Source organism: Macaca thibetana, chromosome 6 (genome assembly GCF_024542745.1).
Source record: "Macaca thibetana thibetana isolate TM-01 chromosome 6, ASM2454274v1, whole genome shotgun sequence".
Taxonomy (NCBI): Eukaryota; Metazoa; Chordata; class Mammalia; order Primates; family Cercopithecidae; genus Macaca; species Macaca thibetana.
This window is the reverse complement of record NC_065583.1, coordinates 154,721,405-154,742,278: the sequence shown is the minus strand read 5'-3', so window position 1 is coordinate 154,742,278 and position 20,874 is coordinate 154,721,405. Positions and strand designations below refer to the sequence as shown.

General features: G+C 35.2%; 1 protein-coding gene across 3 annotated transcripts in view; it reads right to left on the bottom strand.

Annotated features, from left to right (window-relative positions):
- CDH12 (cadherin 12) overlaps positions 1 to 20,874 on the bottom strand; it is a 1,138,028-nt gene that overhangs the window by 92,819 nt on the left and 1,024,335 nt on the right. For all 3 annotated transcript variants that reach the window (XM_050795514.1, XM_050795515.1, XM_050795513.1), the window contains one exon: positions 5,940 to 6,107. In XM_050795514.1, coding sequence (XP_050651471.1) covers positions 5,940 to 6,107 — 168 coding nt within the window. The remainder of the gene's footprint in view (positions 1 to 5,939; positions 6,108 to 20,874) is intronic.

Sequence of the window (20,874 nt, the reverse complement as noted above, 5' to 3'; positions counted from 1 at the left end):
ATATTTTATCCTAGAGTATGATTTCATGACTTTGAGACTCTATGAATACACACACACACACACACACACACACGCACACGTTTAGCTTTATAACAATTTATAAAGAGTTATGAATGTGCAGAATGTATATATGTGTGTGTGTGTATATATATATACACATATATACACAAATGAATTTACATCACAGAACACTTGTTTTTTAGCAGGTAATCTCAGATATTAAGACAGTCAAACATTAAGTACCTGACAAAGTATAAAGATGTGTTTTTATATGGCAAAATGTAACTGTCAAAATTCAATTAGCTTTTCGCTATTTATGCAAAATGACTTATTATATGATTTTATCAAGAAAATTTTAACCCTAGAAGTTTACCATTTTCCAGGTTTAAGAATGCCAAATGGTAAACAACGAAATAGACTTTGTGGCCACATCAAGGTGTAGCTGAATTCATGTTTATTCTAAAATCTTTATACGTTACATATTTTAAAAAACATTTATTTAAAAAAAAGACCTGTGGTAGATTTCAAGATCATAAAAGAACCTGGGTGCCAAATACATTAATGACAGGATGAAAAGAGAAAATATATTTTACTTAAACATATCAATATTTTTAACTGAATAAAAGTACAGTTATTAGCATGCTATCTTTAATAATTCAATAATTAACCTGGACATCTTATAGTCTTTCTATGTCATTAAATCTACAGGAGAAGAAAAAACATATAGATGCACATGTATGTGTACATATATACACGCACATACATATATATGTTGTTTTTAATCTGACAGCTTACATAAACAAAGACAAAATATTGTTCACTGTTCTGTAAGCATTTTGGCTGATGCTTTTACTACTTCAATTTTATTTTGACATTTTTTGTTAATTTCAGGATAATAAGAATTTTTATATCTTCAGGTGTTAACAAGTTAATAAACTATGATATAATACAACTATGTTTTATTCTGCAATTATTATGTAAATGAAGTATTACTGACTTGTAACAGAATAAAGAATAATAGGCCGGGCGCGGTGGCTCAAGCCTGTAATCCCAGCACTTTGGGAGGCCGAGACGGGTGGATCACGAGGTCAGGAGATCGAGACCATCCTGGCTAACACAGTGAAACCCCGTCTCTATTAACAAATACAAAAAACTAGCCGGGCGAGGTGGCGGGCGCCTGTAGTCCCAGCTACTCGGGAGGCTGAGGCAGGAGAATGGCGTGAACCCGGGAGGCGGAGCTTGCAGTGAGCTGAGATCCGGCCACTGCACTCCAGCCTGGGCGACAGAGCGAGACTCCGTCTCAAAAAAAAAAAAAAAAAAAAAGAATAAAGAATAATATAGCTCTTAATAGAAACTGTCAATACAAACACGTTTGTAGATATTTAATCAAAACAGAATTGCTTTAAAATATTGTTGTATTTATGAGTAAGAAATTTTCTTAGAACAATTATTGATGTACTATTTTCTATGTTCAAATCCATTTACCATACAAACAATTATCTTATATGTTATTATATTGAAATAGAAAGGAAAACACACATACACACACACGCACTCTTTTACATTTTCTGTAATGGAAAACTCTCCTTTCATCAAATGTTGTAGACAGAGTACTTTATTTTACTTAATTTGTTTTCATATTTCTTACAAAATTATCGTACAGAAAAAGTGACCAAGTGGGAAAAGTTTGAATATTTTGCAAAATGAGAATTAACGACATCACTTAATTGATTTAACCTTACAATGTATAATTTAGATCAGCTTGTTAGATGGTTTTGTCATTTAAAATTCATGTATTGGAAGCCATCAGCACTTCTCTGTAGCTTATTTTAACAGATGGAGATCCTCTACAGATATCCTTGGCTGTAGTAGATGGAAGCTATTTAACTCTATGGAAAACATTTTGTAAATAAATTATGTTGTCTTTATATAACTTCAGTAACAGCTCTTTTCATATGCCATGTATCATTTCTATTTCTGAAACAATATTACTACCTTTATGTGAAGACCGTTTTCTGGGTTATCTGTAGGATCTTTTGGGGAAAACACAGACATTGAAAGCAAATTACCATTAAAGAGGGAGAGTGCAAAAAAGTTAGGGTTCTTAGACAAGTTATCTATCCAACCACTCTTAATAATATAGCCTTGCTCCTTTATTTCTAAAAGTGAGAAAATGCTATACAGTCGTAATGAGAGTTAAGTGGGAATACACATGCAACTCACTTTCTGTAGTGCATGACACACAGTGATTTATTAGTCCATATCCTCATCACATCATCATATCAAATTGGCAGTGATATCTGGTATGTGATATCTCAGAAACTATATATTTTACAACAACAATAAAATAGGAAACTACACATGCATGATACAAATGCCTATGCCATTTACATTTTTTCCATCTCAGACTAAGAGGTCACATACAGAAAGCCAAAATGCTTTACGATTAGTACTTTTTTTTTTTTTTTTTTGAGACGGAGTCTCTCTGTCGCCCAGGCTGGAGTGCAGTGGCACGATCTAGGCTCACTGCAACCTCCGCCTCCCGGGTTCAGGTCATTCTCCTGCCTCAGCCTCCCGAGTAGCTGGGATTACAGGCGCTGCCACCACGCCCAGCTAATTGTTGTATTTTTAGTAGAGACGGGGTTTCACCATGTAAGCCAGGATGGTCTCGATCTCCTGACCTTGTGATCCGCCCGCCTTGACCTCCCACAGCGCTGGGATTACAGACGTGAGCCACCGCGCCTGGCCACGATTAGTAAATTTTAAGAAATTTATCTGTGTTGCTTAAGCAATTAAAAGAGTATCTCATAAAGGTCACCTGGAGAAAGGTTTTTTTTGTTTTTTTTTTGTTTTGTTTTTTTGTTTTTAGCATGAATGTTGAACAATCATGAACAAATATAGTTAGTTGTGGGAAATTCTTTCTTATGTACGTATGGAATATAATGGAATATATTTTATTGACTTCCACATTGAAAAGGCTATTATTTCAGTTTGTAATTCTATATCACACTTGATGGTTAAGTGTGCCACATGAGAAATATTCCTGAAAAAAGAGCATTGGCTTTTAAAGAATTGGCTTTTCTCTTTTTAAATGTTTTGCTCTGTCTTTTCCTCTAAAGGATGTAATTCAAAATGACAGTGTAGTAAAAAGGTCTTAACACAAAAACATGTAAAATTTCAGGGAGATGAATTTCTTTTTCATTCAAAATGTGAAAACCTCGTCTTTTTCCTGGTTCAAAATATCCCCCACCTGTTAGAGTTTCAGACAATAAACAATCCAAGTGTACATGTAATATAAGCAGAAAATAATTTGATCACAGTGATCTCTTTGATAGATTTCTTCTGCCCTCTCATTTCCCTGTTTATGAGTGGTGACAACATATGCCATGATTTTTTTGCAAATGTGCTCTAAGATTTTAGAATGACAGAGAAAGAAAACTAATAACTTTTATTTTAATATGATGTTAAACTGGAAGGAATTTGAACTTCTGATTTTTTGTTAAATCAGTTAATTTTGTTGATCTTCAGCAAGTTATTCTTTATAGGCCTCAGTTTCTTAACAGTAGTAGGTGAAAAATAGTGATCTTAGAGTATTGATGTGAAAAGGTAATCAAGATAGTAATGATAAAGTTCTTGACGCATATGTAAATGTTTTAAAAGTTTCAATGCCAGTCAGGCGAGGTGGCCCACGCCTGCAGTCCCAGCACTTTGGGAGGCCAAGACAGGTGGATCACCTGAGATCAGGAGTTCAAGACCAGCCTGACCAACATGGTGAAACCCCGTCTCTACTAAAAATACAAAAATTAGCTGGGTGTAGTGGCAGACCCCTGTAATCCCAGCTGCTTGGGAGGCTGAGACAGGAGAATCGCTGGAACTGGGAGGCGGAGGTTGCAGTGAGCCAAGATCACGCCATTGCACTCCAGCCTGGGCCACAGAGTACTCCATCTCAAAAAAAAAAAAAAAAAAAAAAAATTCCAATGCCCTTATCCTCCACATTTTTTGCAAGTTCATCTCACAGACTTTCCCTTAGACCTGTAGATTCAACCTTGAATAAATGTCATGCAGGACTACTACTTTATTCAGACACTCTTTCATTTGTTAAGATCTGAAAACGACCATCTTGTTTCAGTGGGAGTAAAGGACGCCATCTTGGCTTCCTAAGCATACTCTGGCTTCTTTGCCATTGAGCCATTGTCATCATGCCCCTTTGCCCAGTCTCTTTGTCAGGGTCTCCAGTCCAACTTCTACAAACCAGCCTTCATCCATACCCATTAAGATTACATTCTTCTACTTGCTATAACCTCGTATCCCTGATTTAAGAATCCTCACTATCACCCATGTGAATGAGGATATTGACATTATCTAATAGTACATTGGCTATTTCCTACACTCTAGATTGAACATATTTCATATGCACAAAACCCAAAACAAGACCCAATTTCACAATGCCACTTTATATGTATGAGCAGTCTCCCAATCTGTCCTCCTCAACTAGCTATTACAGCTTGCCACACTTAAATAGTTAAAAAAATAAAAATTTAGTGTTTTTAGAGTCGAGATCATATTAGTCACACCATATATTAGGGAAACAAATGCATTATTTCTTTCTCCTTTTAAATTTATTTTTTCCTGTTTTCCTTAATAACAAAATAAGGAAAAGCATTGCTTTAAGACTCTCTGTGTTATTAATCATAGCGTATTATATAGTAGCCATTTGTCAGATACATTTATATGCAAAAGTACAATTATTTCTTGTTTCTTTAATTAGTTATTTTAATTGACAAACAGAAATTGTTCACCTTTAATATGTACAACATGTTTTTAAATGTATGTACTTATTGGGAGTGGGATGGCTCAGTCAAGCTAAAACATATTCATTAAAGTATAATTATTTCTAATTGCCATTCAAAACATTTGGCCTTTAGACTTTCGGTCACTAAATTAAAACATTTCCATCAATAAAATAGAGGTTTATGATTTTAAGAAAAAAATGACAAAGTAGTAAAATATGGAAAAACATATATATAGCCAAAGGAATAAATAAAATGTCCATTTAGCTAAATATCCTCAATATTATATATTTTAGTAGATGAACTCGTAAACTGTCCTGGAGTGGAACGAGAAAAAACTGTGTTTTTTTAACTGTTTATGCAAATGACTGCCTAGTGACCTAATTAAGATCCTATACAACCAGTGAGAGAAACATGTAGCTTCTGTATTCTAAGTCCTGGGGACACTGAAATGATCCTGGAAAATGCACCAGGAATAAAACAGGTAGTGATTGGTGTTAAATGTAATACTGCAACAGAAAACTACATGTAACACAAGTGAGAACTCATTCCCAACAAGAAACACAGAGTTATAGAGAAGACGTAGGTGTGAATCACTCTGTTATCATAGAAACTATAGCAATTTTCATCTATTACAAAACTAAAATGAAATAACTAATCAGAACTAAAGTACTGTAAATAGTATAAATATCATACATGAAAATATTTGGAAATGATTCAACACATATAATCACTAAAGAGAAGGCACAGAATTCTGATGCTAATTATATTACATAGCATCTAATATGGTGGGATATGTGTCAAAACTATGAAGCTCCATATTACATTAGATTTGGCACATTTATATTACTTTCTCAGTTAATAAAACACTATGGTAAGATCCCAACTTATTTTGAATATGTTACTTTAATAAAAATTGATAGCATAAGACCAGTACTTCAACTATTGGCTCATTATTTTTTACTAAAGTAACACTAGGCATGAATCTCATCAAAATGTTTAATTCTGAAGATGTGTAATTTTTAATTAGCTTCTGCTTCCTAAAGACTAAGTGTCTAGAAAAATGATTTTCATTCCTGTAGCATTCAATGACACCATTAAATTTTTTTAAACCACAATAATTTAGGCTTAGCAGGAAAGGTGACATACTTTTGGGGAATCGAGGTGGATTGTCATTGACATCGGTGAGAGTGATGTTGACTATTGTTGTTCCGGCTAATCCTCCAAGCTGTCCTCCCATATCCTTGGCTTGGATGAGAACTTGATATTGTTCTTTGACTTCTCTGTCCATGTTTGGCAAAGCTGTTCTAATGACACCTTAAGAGATAAAAGCAATAATGTAAAGTAAATATCACAAATGCTGTGTTTTCTGAAATAAAATAATCTGCAACAACATGATTCTACCTAGAATCACTAACAGAGACATAATAGCTATAATTATATCTTTTAAAAAGTGAGACATTCAAAATGTCCAATGGTTAGGAAATAATTTAAAATATTATAGTAGCTACATAATAAAATGCCATGCCACAATGAGAAATATGGTTAAAGAACAATGTATCACCTCTAAGAAATAGTCATCATTCATAAGTAAACCAAGTTAGACACGATTTATATGCATGATCCTATCTTTAAGAAGAAGAAATCATTAAAAATTAGAGAGAAAAATATAAATGCTAAAAATACCAAGTGGTTCAAATGAGTGTGCAATTTCCAATTATTACTACTTTCTTCTTTGTTCTTCTGTTTATTTTCTAGGATAAAAATACTAATTTCTTTTCTAAAAATACGTTCAATAACTTGGTTACATATTTTGTTTTGTCTTTCAGAATTCCCGTTAGTTATTTTAGCAACAGATATTTCACTAAGTTTCTCCAGCTTCCAGGACAGTGCTTGCCATTTACAAGGAACACAGTGAGTATATGCAAACCAATTAACTGAATGAGTGACTGGCTGAGTGAATGAATCTCTAAATAATTAAATTTACAAGTGTGAACTTTATAGTACATGTGCATATTTACATACTGTCCTCATTTACTGTCCTGGTGTCCAAGTGTAAAAGTAGTTTATATTTCTAGTTATTCATAGTAAAAGAACCAAAACCTCCTGGATTATTCTCAAATAAAATCATGAATAAATTTCATACCAAATTCCAATCTTCAGTCAATGGTTTTAGGGAGAGATTGGACAGCATTTGTTTTAAACACAGCTGGCTTTAATAGTGTTGTTTCTTTCTTTAAGAAACATGCTACTTTCTTTAAATAGCATATATAAATAACAAATATAATATCAACAAAAATAAATCAACCATCAACAAACATGCAGAATCCAAATCATAAAACCAACATACATCCCTGTTTTACCTGTATTTTCCACTCTCTACTTAACAAACGCTTATTCAAATTTTACAGTCTGAGATTTCTTCTGACTATTGGCAGGAAATTGTTGCAAAAAAAAGACAGCCTTCATTTATGATGCTGCTACTTTATTTATCAATAGGTACTGACACTTTTTTTTTTTTTTTTTTTTTTTTTTTTTAAGAGGGAGTGTCTCTCTTGTTGCCCAGGCTGGAGTGTAATGGTGCAATCTGAGATCACTGCAACCTCCACCTCCCGGATTCAAGAGATTCTCCTGCCTCAGCCTCCCAAGTAGCTGGGATTACAGGCATGTGCCACCACACCTGGCTTATTTTGTATTTTTAGTAGAGATGGGGTGACACCTTTTTAATCCAATGTGTTTGCCCTTTCTTCAGCCCAGGCTCCTGATGCTCCATTTCCAAGTCTCTTAACTAAGATTCTTCATCTCTACCTATGAGTGTTCTGGTTCTACAGACCTTAAGTTATGTGACTTCTGCCTGACTTACAATGCTTACATTTTCTAGATAGATACCTGGGTTTGATTCATCTGCATTATGTCTTGTCCTGTTGTTGACCGAGTCTATCTTAATTCATTTTCAATAAGAAAGTTATGTATATCTTTCTTAATTTATTTCTAGCATAAAAATTTCCAATATGAAAATTATTTCTATCACTATTCATCAATGTATTTCCAAATCTATCTATCTACCTATCTATCTATCTTTCTATCTATCTATCTGGACAGAGAGACAGAATTGTGGAGTTGTTCCTTTCTGGTTATCTGCTGACCTAAATAAAAAAACTATATACTGGGATCCAGTTTGATTAAAACATTAAGATGCAAAGTTCTTCTTTTCCCAAGATAATGCCATCAATTTTTGCTTAATTATTGAGAAATTAATAAACAACAGAGTAGCTATGAAAAGAATGACTTCTTGAAAACATTCTTCTCCTGCATTAAGATAAACTGCAATGTTTAAAGATTCTCATGTTAAATTTGGAGTTTGGTTTAGCACCCAGATTCCAACTCCAAAAAAAATATACACATAACTACACTATTTTTCCTCTGGAACAGCGGTATTTAAATGGAAGTGGTGCTGGGGCAGGGGAAGCACACCCTGGTCATCACTAGAAATTGACTTTCAAACTACATATGCAATCCTTTCCTCTATCTGAGTTCTACCTACCATCCAGTTGGTAGCACTACACTAATAGCAGGGCTAGAAGCAGTAGAGAGGTCACTCATAAGACACAGGGTAGAGTAGGAGGGCAGGGCTGTGAGTGTGATGCAAAAGGTCTTGACAATTTTTATGAAACACTGGAAAAAATACATATCTATTCTTAACTCTGATAATACCTATTTTGTCTCTGTTCAATTGCATCTTAATGTTTTAATCTAACTGGATCCCAGTAGATAGCTTTTTATATAGGTTTGCAAATAACCAGAAAAAATACAATTCCACAATTCTCTCTGTCCAGATAAATAGATAGTTATAGAAATAGATAGATGGATAATGATATAGTGACAGACCTTCTGCTAGCATCTATTTGGTGACAGTCACAAATGCAACTACAGTTTCGAAGACTATGTCCCATAATTCCAAACTTCTTTCAAATATTCTGCTGTATCTTAATATAAGTTAATTCTTATTATTACCTGAGACTACTGAGATAGATAGATAGATAGATAGATTAGATTAGATTAGACTAGATTAGATTAGATTGATATGCTTTTTAAATTCATTTTCAGGAGCATAGTGACTATATGAATAATGGAAAGCCTGACTTATCTAAGGTATAGATGACAGAAGTAATGTCAGCATTGATAACCTGAAACTTAGTCTAGGATCCATCATACCATTTCACATGAATAAATATATTTAAAGATGGTGTTTATTCAAAGAAATGACAAGTTGGTAAGGGATCATTTGAATAATGCAATTCACAGAATTATTATGTTACCTAGCCCCTATAAATTGAGTAAGAATTGTGAGGCTCCAACAAGAAGTGCCTTCATTGCAATCATCCACTCCTAATGGTCAAAGCTTGTGAGAAGATGCCACTTGAAGTGCACACATTGGAGTGCTTAGGCTCCAGCTATTCCACTCTCTCCAGGTCCACTGAGCCCCTAAACTTCTCCAAACTTCTTGTCCTCATTCTCTCGGTTCCCCCAGTGAATGCCTGCCCAGTTAGTGGACATCTTTCTGGTTTCTTCCACTTTAGTCTTTTTTTTTTTCTCTTATGAAGCCTTTTCTAACTCACAGCATGGCTTCAGGAAGAAATGACTGTACCCACACTAAGATTCAATCATAGCGTGTAGAATGTTTTAGTGCATTTTTTGATTTGTTGCCTGTTTACCTTTCTTTACCAGACCGAAGCCACTTTAGGACAGAGAGAAGTCCTTTCATTTGCTTTTCTGTTTCTGGCATCTAGTTAATGTCTGGCTCAGATTGATAAAGGACATAGAAAGAAATTATTTAGGCAGATAGTAAGAGTAAAAGAGTCCTTGGTAAAATTTCCCTTTTAATAAAAAGCAGCGTCCAAATCATTTCTTTTCTAACAAAGAGCAGCCTGAAAAACTGAACTGCAGACATAGATAAGCAAGCTGGAAGATTGCTCCGGGGAATGCCAGCAGCTGTGCGGAGAGAAAAGGGCTGCCTGGGAGCCAGGCATGTTCAACATGGAGGCTCTGTCTTCCCTTTTCTTTGTCACCACATGCACAGTAAAGAACTAGGCAACGTGACACTAGCCAGGTAGAGAACCCATCTCAATAAGAGATTAGGGTGGGGTGGCCAGATTTTCACACGCTGTGCAAATGGCACACCTAGCCCTAACCAGTTTTTCATACCTTATGCAAACAGTACACCTGGTCTGACCAATCTTTCGTGCCCTGTGTAAATCAGACATCACCTCCTCAAGCTTATCTATAAAACCTGCTGCATTTCACTACAAAAGCAGAAACCCATTCGGGTCCCCCCTCTCTGCAGGGGATCCTTTCTCTTTCTTTTGCCTATTAAGCCTCCATTCTTAACCTCACTCCTTGTGTGTCTGAATCCTTGATTTCCTCAGCATGGGAAAAGGAACCTTGGGAATTATCCCAGAGAATGATGCCACTTCAAGAGTATGTCTGGTTTTCTGTTTCCCTGTTCTTAATACAGCTCTGTTACTTTTTCCACCTATATGTACTATAATTTTTTAGTTCACTGTAAATTTATTATTTTGTGATATCTTTTCTTTTTTCTTCTACTCTCTGTGAATCATAATCCAAATATAGATTTTCTTCTCATTTTTTTCCTGTAGTTTTCCCCCATCTTCTACCCATGCCCTGAAAAATCGATTTCACTGATTTATTTTACCCTATAGCTATTTATTTTGCAAAAGAAGAAGTTTGTTTTCTTGAAAAAAGTTGTTGTCTATTTTCAACTTACCACTTTTTTACTTTGGAGCTAAATATCTGGGGAGGCAAGTCCAGACATTATCTTAATCATTCTGAATAATGTCATGAAATAAGAAAATGGCTTTTTGTAGATAGCATATGAGAAAAAGTTTTTTTGCTTTTCTCCAAATTCTAGAGATTTAGACCAGCACTGTACGAACTTAGGGGACTGGCAGATGAACAATGGGTAAATGGCTTTATTCTCCTCTCAATGAGGTTTATAGTTCAAAGGAGACTTAGGCCACCAGTCTGCTGTCCCTAGAGCAGCCATGATGGTGAGGTCAGAGCATAAGCCAGGTCACAGAGCTCCTCCACTCTGAAGTCATCACAGACTGTCCACATCTTTCAGAATAAAGCCCTCACATAATCTTCACTTGCCTGCTGAACTCTGATCTTCTTTTCCACAACTCCTTCCCTCATTCACGGCAGGCTTGCACACTGTCTTCCCGGGCCAGAAATGTTCTTTCCAAGGGGTGCTCGTTTATAGTTCTTCCACTTCCTTTAGATCTTTTTTAAATAAAGTCATCTTCACAGGACTGTGTTGGCCATTCTATCCAAAATTTCTTTCTAAATTAATTTCTGATTGCTTCTGTAACAAATTACCACAAACCTACCAGCCTAAAACAACATAAACTTACTATCTTACAATTCTAGATGTTAGGAGGCCAACATGGGGCAGGGTATGGGTAGGGCTGTGATTTTTTCTAAATGCTCTTCATCTTCTAGGTGACGGTAGCACTCCTTGGCTCCTGACCTCCTTCCTCCTTCCTGTAAGGCAGTAGCAGCTTAGCATCTTCATGTCTGACATATCATTTTCTGACTCTGACCCTTCTGCATCTTTCTTCTGCTTACAAGAACCCTTGTGATTACACAGAGTCTATCCGTAAAATAATAATAATCACCTCATCTCCACTATCTACGATTAGAACCTTAATTCTTCTTTGCCATGTAACATATTCACAGGTCCTGGGGGTTAGAACATGAACATACTTGGGCAATCATTGTTCTGTCTACCATACATACTCTTCCTTAATATTTCATATTCTTTTCTCTACTTTAGCATTCTTTCCTTAGTCTTTAGGCTATTGAAAATATGGTATATTTCCCTTGTTTATTCTGTTTGCTTTATGTTTCCCCAAATTGAATGTATGTTGATGAAGGAAGGGGCTTTTGCCTGATTTTTTTCTTCGCAGGAAAATGGCTAGCTTGCAGAATGCCAGGCATATAGTAGGCACTCAATATATATTAGTAAAATAAGTAAAGTAATGCATAATACTAGCTGAGGTAACACATGGAAAATAAGTGTTTATCCTTCAAGAGAGATTATGATTTAACATATTTCTTGTAACCTTGATCATTATTGACCCAAATAACTCATGATGTAATTTTGAAGGTGGGGTTATTAGTATTTACCTAGGGGTATTATAGCTATCGTATCATGAAAATGTTGTTGATTAGACCTGAAAGAGATCTCTCCTAGTTAAATATAGACTCCAGTGTTTACCAAGTCATCGTTAACTGTTTTTAATAAAGATTTGGAGGAAACATTAAAAACAGTATTTTAATGCACAAGTATGTTAGAGATAGCTAATAAGTTGAAGGATAAAAAGAGTAACGATGGCACTCAAAACTTAACTTCAGCAGTGAGAATATAAGTTTCTGTTTTCAATTCCATGGCTCAGTTATATTAGAGTTATGAGAGACCAGATTCTGCATTATTTTTTGTGAAAAGTTACTGAGTTTCATTTCATTTTAGTCTTAAATTAGCCTAAAATGTAAAATGGATTTTTAGAAAATACGAGTACATTCCTGAATAATATTTATTCAAGTGTCATGTTCATCATTGCACAGATTAGGTATATGATTTTTTAAACTTTTTGCTAATGTATTTGAAGGACAAGAAGAGTTATAAGGTTATCTTCAGTAAGAAATTTAGAGGCCATGTTGTCCAACTTTCTAACTGCACCATGCCTTCACTCTCCTATAGGACTTATGAGTCACTTCCTCCAGGAGTTCTTTCCTCCGGAAGCTCTCATCCCTTCAGTCAGTCTAGTGTCCTGTAGTAGCATTATGTATCAGAGAATGATATACCAGAAAACTCACATACAATCTTCTGAAGACCTCATGAGCTCACCCTACTAGATCCCTACTAGACAGGGATCTACCTGATGACCTACTTGATTCATCTTAGTCTCCCAATAACAAAGGACCTGTGAGGTCACATGTTATAGATACATGTGCACCAAATGACATAATCAAATCCAACACCACCAGTTCATTACTCGTCATCTGCTTTAACTCATCCAGTAATGTGAAACTCACAATCTAATGAGTTATCACTCTTATGTATGGTATTTTTCTTATCTTTTTATACATATGTATATATATGGAGCTAGAATTCTTTCTTCCTGTAACTCACACTATGCATTGATAGCTCTTTTCCTCTCAAGCAGCACAGAATACATCTAGTTCCTCTTCTACATGACAGCTCTACAACTTGCTAAAGGCATATATCACATCCCTCTGGAATATTTTCCTTTCAAGCCCAACTTTCTTAGTTCTTTTTGCTGATGTGTTCATCTCATGATTTCTAAAATAAAGTACATGGAACTCACCCAGAATCTACTTGAAGTCTGACAATGCAGAATACAAGAAAATGATTGCCTGCAATGCATTCCTGGGCATGGAATTTTACTACACAATCATAATATTACAAAATAGGTAACAATATGTGCTGATTTATCTTAATAACTATTTATTTCCTTGACACAGTTTTCTTTCCTTATTATTATTAGCATCTTTTGATTTCCTTGCTTTGCTATCCCATCATTAATCCTTGCCTTAATGCTCCCTGGCAACTTATTCATTCTGGCAAAAAGTATTAAAAGAGTGACTTCATTGTGTAGGAAAAGACTCTTTTATTTTGCCTTTAAAGAAAGAAGATATAATTTCTTTCACTAGCACCAACTGAGGTGTCTTACTCAGTTCTACAGATTTTATTCTGAATTAATATCAAAAGATTGCTCCATCCCCAAATGACCCAGCAATCCCTTTTCTGGGTCTATACCCAAAAGAAATGAAATTATCACTTCATAAAGATATCTGCACTTTCATGCTTATTGCAACATTATTCCCAATAGTCAACATATGAAAACAATGTAGTTGTTCATCAGTGGACAAACAGAATAAGAAACTGTGGTATACACATATAATGGAATACTATTCAACCTTTAAAAAGGAGATCCTGCCATTTGCCACAACATGGATTGGCCTGGGGGACAGTGTTCTAAGTGAAATAAGCCAGGCACATAAATAAAAATATTGTGTGATCTTATTTATATGTGGAATCTTAAAAAAGGTAAAATACGTAAAGAATAAAAGACAGATTATAAGGGTCAGGGTATGGGAGAGAAAATGGGGAGATGTAGGTCAAAGGATACAAAATAGCAAAAATACAAGATAAACGAGTTAAAAGATCTAATACACAACATGAGGACTAGAGTTAATAATAGTGTATTTTATTTAGGATTTTTGCTAAATGAGTAGATTATAACTCTCTTTGCCATGAGGAGGAGCCTGGCGCGGTTGAGGGAGAATGAATTAGTAAGACGATGGGTAAGTTAATTTGTTTTACTATAGTAACCATTTATTATGTGTGTGTGTATCTCTTATAACATCATGTTATAATATGGGATATACAAAATAAATTTTTTAAAAGAATGTTCAAATCATAAGCATAAGTATGTGTATAGTATCATAAAGTGTTAGCTCAAAATATAAAGTTATTGGCCCATGCTTTAATTTTAATAGGAAGCTTTTATAACACCAACATATTTTAGAAGACATACAAGAATAATATCGGTCAAGCTATAGGAGGAGGTTTCATTGGGAGACAGACTTGAAGATAATTATCTCTGAATGAAAGGTTGATAGACTCAAGAGCAAAAATCTTGGGAAAGTATTAGTCATGTGGGCAAACTTTATCATGTTTCCCTAAGCAGAATTTAGAACAGGATCACACAGCAAGAAATATCAGAACAGGAAATAAAAAACTTTTAAAGTATCTCCTGCAACTCTATTCTCACTCAATTGTTTTCTTAATATGAATTCTATAAATACATGTAGAAACGTGTAAAATAATGATTTGTAAAGGACATATTTTTGACAATACATGTAAATTAAGAGATATGGAGGGAAATGTTTTGGCTAAATGGTGTAATGGTTTGACAAAAATATAAACATACTTAATGCAACTGAATTGTCCACTTAAAATGGTAAAAATGGTCAATTTTATATAACGTGTATTTTACCTTGATAGGAAAACAATTTTATAGATTAACAAGAGGATATTGAGGTAAAATAAAATTAATGCATTCTCAAGTAGAGCTTAGATCATTTAGAATACAGCATACCATTACCATATGATGTGAAATATGGCAATACCTAGTTACTGAACTCAGACTAGTTATTTAGAATCATTTAGGGAAAATTTAAATGCATTAACAGAATTATAATAATAAATTAAGACATAAGAGTTCATCATTTATACTAACATTTGTTTTCTTAAATGCAGCAACTCTATTATCAAAACTATTGAGATGTTCAGCATCCTAATTTCAATCACTGAATTAAATATTATAATATTTTTGCTCTTGTTTAATGTTTTATAGATTATAGAGATTTATAAATATTTTATAAACATTAAGTGAAATAATTTGTATAATTAAATAATGCAATATGTTAATATAAAAACATTTTAATGCTTTATAAACGTTAAGTATAATAAAGATAATTGTTTAATGTTTTATAGTTGTAACTACATGTTGGGTGCTTTAAATGTCATTTACTAATCATCTAAAGCATATAAATGAATGCATTTGGATTTTAACTCAGAGTAAACTATTTCATAGTTAAGACAAAAAGTTGTCGAATGCAATGATTTTTAAAGAACTATTATTTATTGGTTTATTTCATGGAATAAATGAGTTTATACTGTGTAGAATGTATCAATTTATATTGTTTAGAAATAAACTTGCCATATCCATTTAAAGAGAGATGCTGGGAATGTTTGTCAAACAGCAGTATCAATACAGAAATCTTTTTATTTTCTCATTTCAGATGAAACACAAAATGATCTCTTTATCTCTTCATAAATATTTAGGCACCAGAGGTTTTGATGAAACTTTTCAGAGTTGTTTTAAGCTGTTTTCTACACTCAAATATGGAAAATTTCAGATAATATTAGTTTTTCATGCATTTTATTTAATAACAGCAAAGAAATCATAAAGGGAAGCTATATGGCTGGAACAAATGGAGTCTATTTCTGAGAAATTGCAATTATCCTTGATTTTTTTTTTTTTTTTTTTTTTTTTTTTTTTTTTTTTTTTTTTTTTTTTTTTTTTTTTTTTTTTTTTTTTATTTATTTATTTTTTATTTATTTATTTATTTATTTATTTATTTATTATTATTATACTTTAAGTTGTAGGGTACATGTGCATAACATGCAGGTTTGTTACATATGTATACTTGTGCCATGTTGCTGTGCTGCACCCATCAACTCGTCATTTACATCAGGTATAACTCCCAATGCAATCCCTCCCCCCTCCCCCCTCCCCATGATAGGCCCCGGTGTGTGATGTTCCCCTTCCTGAGTCCGAGTGATCTCATTGTTCAGTTCCCACCTATGAGTGAGAACATGCGGTGTTTGGTTTTCTGTTCTTGTGATAGTTTGCTAAGAATGATGGATTCCAGCTGCATCCAAGTCCCTACAAAGGACTCAAACTCATCCTTTTTGATGGCTGCATAGTATTCCATGGTGTATATGTGCCACATTTTCTTAATCCAATCTGTCACTGATGGACATTTGGGTTGATTCCAGGTCTTTGCTATTGTGAATAGTGCTGCAATAAACATACGTGTGCATGTGTCTTTATAGCAGCATAATTTATAATCCTTTGGGTATATACCCAGTAATGGGATGGCTGGGTCATATGGTACATCTAGTTCTAGATCCTTGAGGAATCGCCATACTGTTTTCCATAATGGTTGAACTAGCTTACAATCCCACCAACAGTGTAAAAGTGTTCCTATTTCTCCACATCCTCTCCAGCACCTGTTGTTTCCTGACTTTTTAATGATTGCCATTCTAACTGGTGTGAGATGATATCTCATTGTGGTTTTGATTTGCATTTCTCTGATGGCCAGTGATGATGAGCATTTTTTCATGTGTCTGTTGGCTGTATGAATGTCTTCTTTTGAGAAATGTCTGTTCATATCCTTTGCCCACTTTTTGATGGGGTTGTTTGTTTTTTTCTTGTAAATTTGTTTGAGTTCTTTGTAGGTTCTGGATATTAGCCCTTTGTCAGATGAGTAGATTGCAAAAATTTTCTCCCATTCTGTAGGTTGCCTGTTCACTCTGATGGTAGTGTCTTTTGCTGTGCAGAAGCTCTTTAGTTTAATGAGATCCCATTTGTCAATTTTGGCTTTTGCTGCCGTTGCTTTTGGTGTTTTAGACATGAAATCTTTGCCCATGCCTATGTCCTGAATGGTACTACCTAGGTTTTCCTCTAGGATTTTTATGGTATTAGGTCTAACATTTAAGTCTCTAATCCATCTTGAATTAATTTTCGTATAAGGAGTAAGGAAAGGATCCAGTTTCAGCTTTCTACTTATGGCTAGCCAATTTTCCCAGCACCATTTATTAAATAGGGAATCCTTTCCCCATTTCTTGTTTCTCTCAGGTTTGTCAAAGATCAAATGGCTGTAGATGTGTGGTATTATTTCTGAGGACTCTGTTCTGTTCCATTGGTCTATATCTCTGTTTTGGTACCAGTACCATGCTGTTTTGGTTACTGTAGCCTTGTAGTATAGTTTGAAGTCAGGTAGCGTGATGCCTCCAGCTTTGTTCTTTTGACTTAGGATTGTCTTGGAGACGCGGGCTCTTTTTTGGTTCCATATGAACTTTAAAGCAGTTTTTTCCAATTCTGTGAAGAAACTCATTGGTAGCTTGATGGGGATGGCATTGAATCTATAAATTACCTTGGGCAGTATGGCCATTTTCACGATATTGATTCTTCCTATCCATGAGCATGGTATGTTCTTCCATTTGTTTGTGTCCTCTTTTATTTCACTGAGCAGTGGTTTGTAGTTCTCCTTGAAGAGGTCCTTTACATCCCTTGTAAGTTGGATTCCTAGGTATTTGATTCTCTTTGAAGCAATTGTGAATGGAAGTTCATTCCTGATTTGGCTCTCTGTTTGTCTGTTACTGGTGTATAAGAATGCTTGTGATTTTTGCACATTAATTTTGTATCCTGAGACTTTGCTGAAGTTGCTTATCAGCTTAAGGAGATTTTGGGCTGAGACAATGGGGTTTTCTAAATATACAATCATGTCATCTGCAAACAGGGACAATTTGACTTCTTCTTTTCCTAACTGAATACCCTTGATTTCTTTCTCTTGCCTGATTGCCCTAGCCAGAACTTCCAACACTATGTTGAATAGGAGTGGTGAGAGAGGGCATCCCTGTCTTGTGCCAGTTTTCAAAGGGAATTTTTCCAGTTTTTGCCCATTCAGTATGATATTGGCTGTGGGTTTGTCATAAATAGCTCTTATTATTTTGAGGTACGTTCCATCAATACCGAATTTATTGAGCGTTTTTAGCATGAAGGGCTGTTGAATTTTGTCAAAAGCCTTTTCTGCATCTATTGAGATAATCATGTGGTTCTTGTCTTTGGTTCTGTTTATATGCTGGATTATGTTTATTGATTTGCGAATGTTGAACCAGCCTTGCATCCCAGGGATGAAGCCCACTTGATCATGGTGGATAAGCTTTTTGATGTGTTGCTGAATCCGGTTTGCCAGTATTTTATTGAGGATTTTTGCATCGATGTTCATCAGGGATATTGGTCTAAAATTCTCTTTTTTTGTTGTGTCCTTGCCAGGCTTTGGTATCAGGATGATATTGGCCTCATAAAATGAGTTAGGGAAGATTCCCTCTTTTTCTATTGATTGGAATAGTTTCAGAAGGAATGGTACCAACTCCTCCTTGTACCTCTGGTAGAATTCAGCTGTGAATCCATCTGGTCCTGGACTTTTTTTGGTTGGTAGGCTATTAATTGTTGCCTCAATTTCAGAGCCTGCTATTGGTCTATTCAGGGATTCAACTTCTTCCTGGTTTAGTCTTGGAAGAGTGTAAGTGTCCAGGAAATTATCCATTTCTTCTAGATTTTCCAGTTGATTTGCGTAGAGGTGTTTATAGTATTCTCTGATGGTAGTTTGTATTTCTGTGGGGTCAGTGGTGATATCCCCTTTATCATTTTTAATTGCGTCGATTTGATTCTTCTCTCTTTTCTTCTTTATTAGTCTGGCTAGTGGTCTGTCAATTTTGTTGATCTTTTCAAAAAACCAACTCCTGGATTCATTGATTTTTTGGAGGGTTTTTTGTGTCTCTATCTCCTTCAGTTCTGCTCTGATCTTAGTTATTTCTTGCCTTCTGCTAGCTTTCGAATGTGTTTGCTCTTGCTTCTCTAGTTCTTTTAATTGCGATGTTAAAGTGTCAGTTTTGCATCTTTCCTGCTTTCTCTTGTGGGCATTTAGTGCTATAAATTTCCCTCTACACACTGCTTTAAATGTGTCCCAGAGATTCTGGTATGTTGTATCTTTGTTCTCATTGGTTTCAAAGAACATCTTTATTTCTGCCTTCATTTCGTTATGTACCCAGTAGTCATTCAGGAGCAGGTTGTTCAGTTTCCATGTAGTTGAGCGGTTTTGAGTGAGTTTCTTAGTCCTGAGTTCTAGTTTGATTGCACTGTGGTCTGAGAGACAGTTTGTTATAATTTCTGTTCTTGTACATTTGCTGAGGAGTGCTTTACTTCCAATTACGTGGTCAATTTTGGAGTAAGTATGATGTGGTGCTGAGAAGAATGTATATTCTGTTGATTTGGGGTGGAGAGTTCTATAGATGTCTATTAGGTCTGCTTGCTGCAGAGATGAGTTCAATTCCTGGATATCCTTGTTAACTTTCTGTCTCGTTGATCTGTCTAATGTTGACAGTGGAGTGTTGAAGTCTCCCATTATTATTGTATGGGAGTCTAAGTCTCTTTGTAAGTCTCTAAGGACTTGCTTTATGAATCTGGGTGCTCCTGTATTGGGTGCATATATATTTAGGATAGTTAGCTCTTCCTGTTGAATTGATCCCTTTACCATTATGTAATGGCCTTCTTTGTCTCTTTTGATCTTTGATGGTTTAAAGTCTGTTTTATCAGAGACTAGTATTGCAACCCCTGCTTTTTTTTGTTCTCCATTTGCTTGGTAAATCTTCCTCCATCCCTTTATTTTGAGCCTATGTATGTCTCTGCGTGTGAGATGGGTCTCCTGAATACAGCAGACTGATGGGTCTTGACTCTTGATCCAGTTTGCCAGTCTGTGTCTTTTAATTGGAGCATTTAGTCCATTTACATTTAAGGTTAATATTGTTATGTGTGAACTTGATCCTGCCATTATGATATTAACTGGTTATTTTGCTCATTAGTTGATGCAGTTTCTTCCTAGCCTCAATGGTCTTTACATTTTGGCATGTTTTTGCAATGGCTGGTACCGGTTGTTCCTTTCCATGTTTAGTGCTTCCTTCAGGGTCTCTTGTAAGGCAGGCCTAGTGGTGACAAAATCTCTAAAAGCATTTGCTTATCTGTAAAGGATTTTATTTCTCCTTCACTTATGAAACTTAGTTTGGCTGGATATGAAATTCTGGGTTTAAAATTCTTTTCTTTAAGAATGTTGAATATTGGCCCCCACTCTCTTCTGGCTTGTAGAGTTTCTGCGGAGAGATCTGCTGTTAGTCTGATGGGCTTCCCTTTGTGGGTAACCCGACCTTTCTCTCTGGCTGCCCTTAAGATTTTTTCCTTCATTTCAACTTTGGTGAATCTGGCAATTATGTGTCTTGGAGTTGCTCTTCTCGAGGAGTATCTTTGTGGCGTTCTCTGTATTTCCTGGATTTGAATGTTGGCCTGCCCTACTAGGTTGGGGAAGTTCTCCTGGATGATATCCTGAAGAGTGTTTTCCAACTTGGTTCCATTTTCCCCCTCAGTTTCAGGCACCCCAATCAGACGTAGATTTGGTCTTTTTACATAATCCCATACTTCTTGCAGGCTTTGTTCATTTCTTTTTCTTCTTTTTTCTTTTGGTTTCTCTTCTCGCTTCATTTCATTCATTTGATCCTCAATCGCTGATACTCTTTCTTCCAGTTGATCGAGTCGGTTACTGAAGCTTGTGCATTTGTCACGTATTTCTCGTG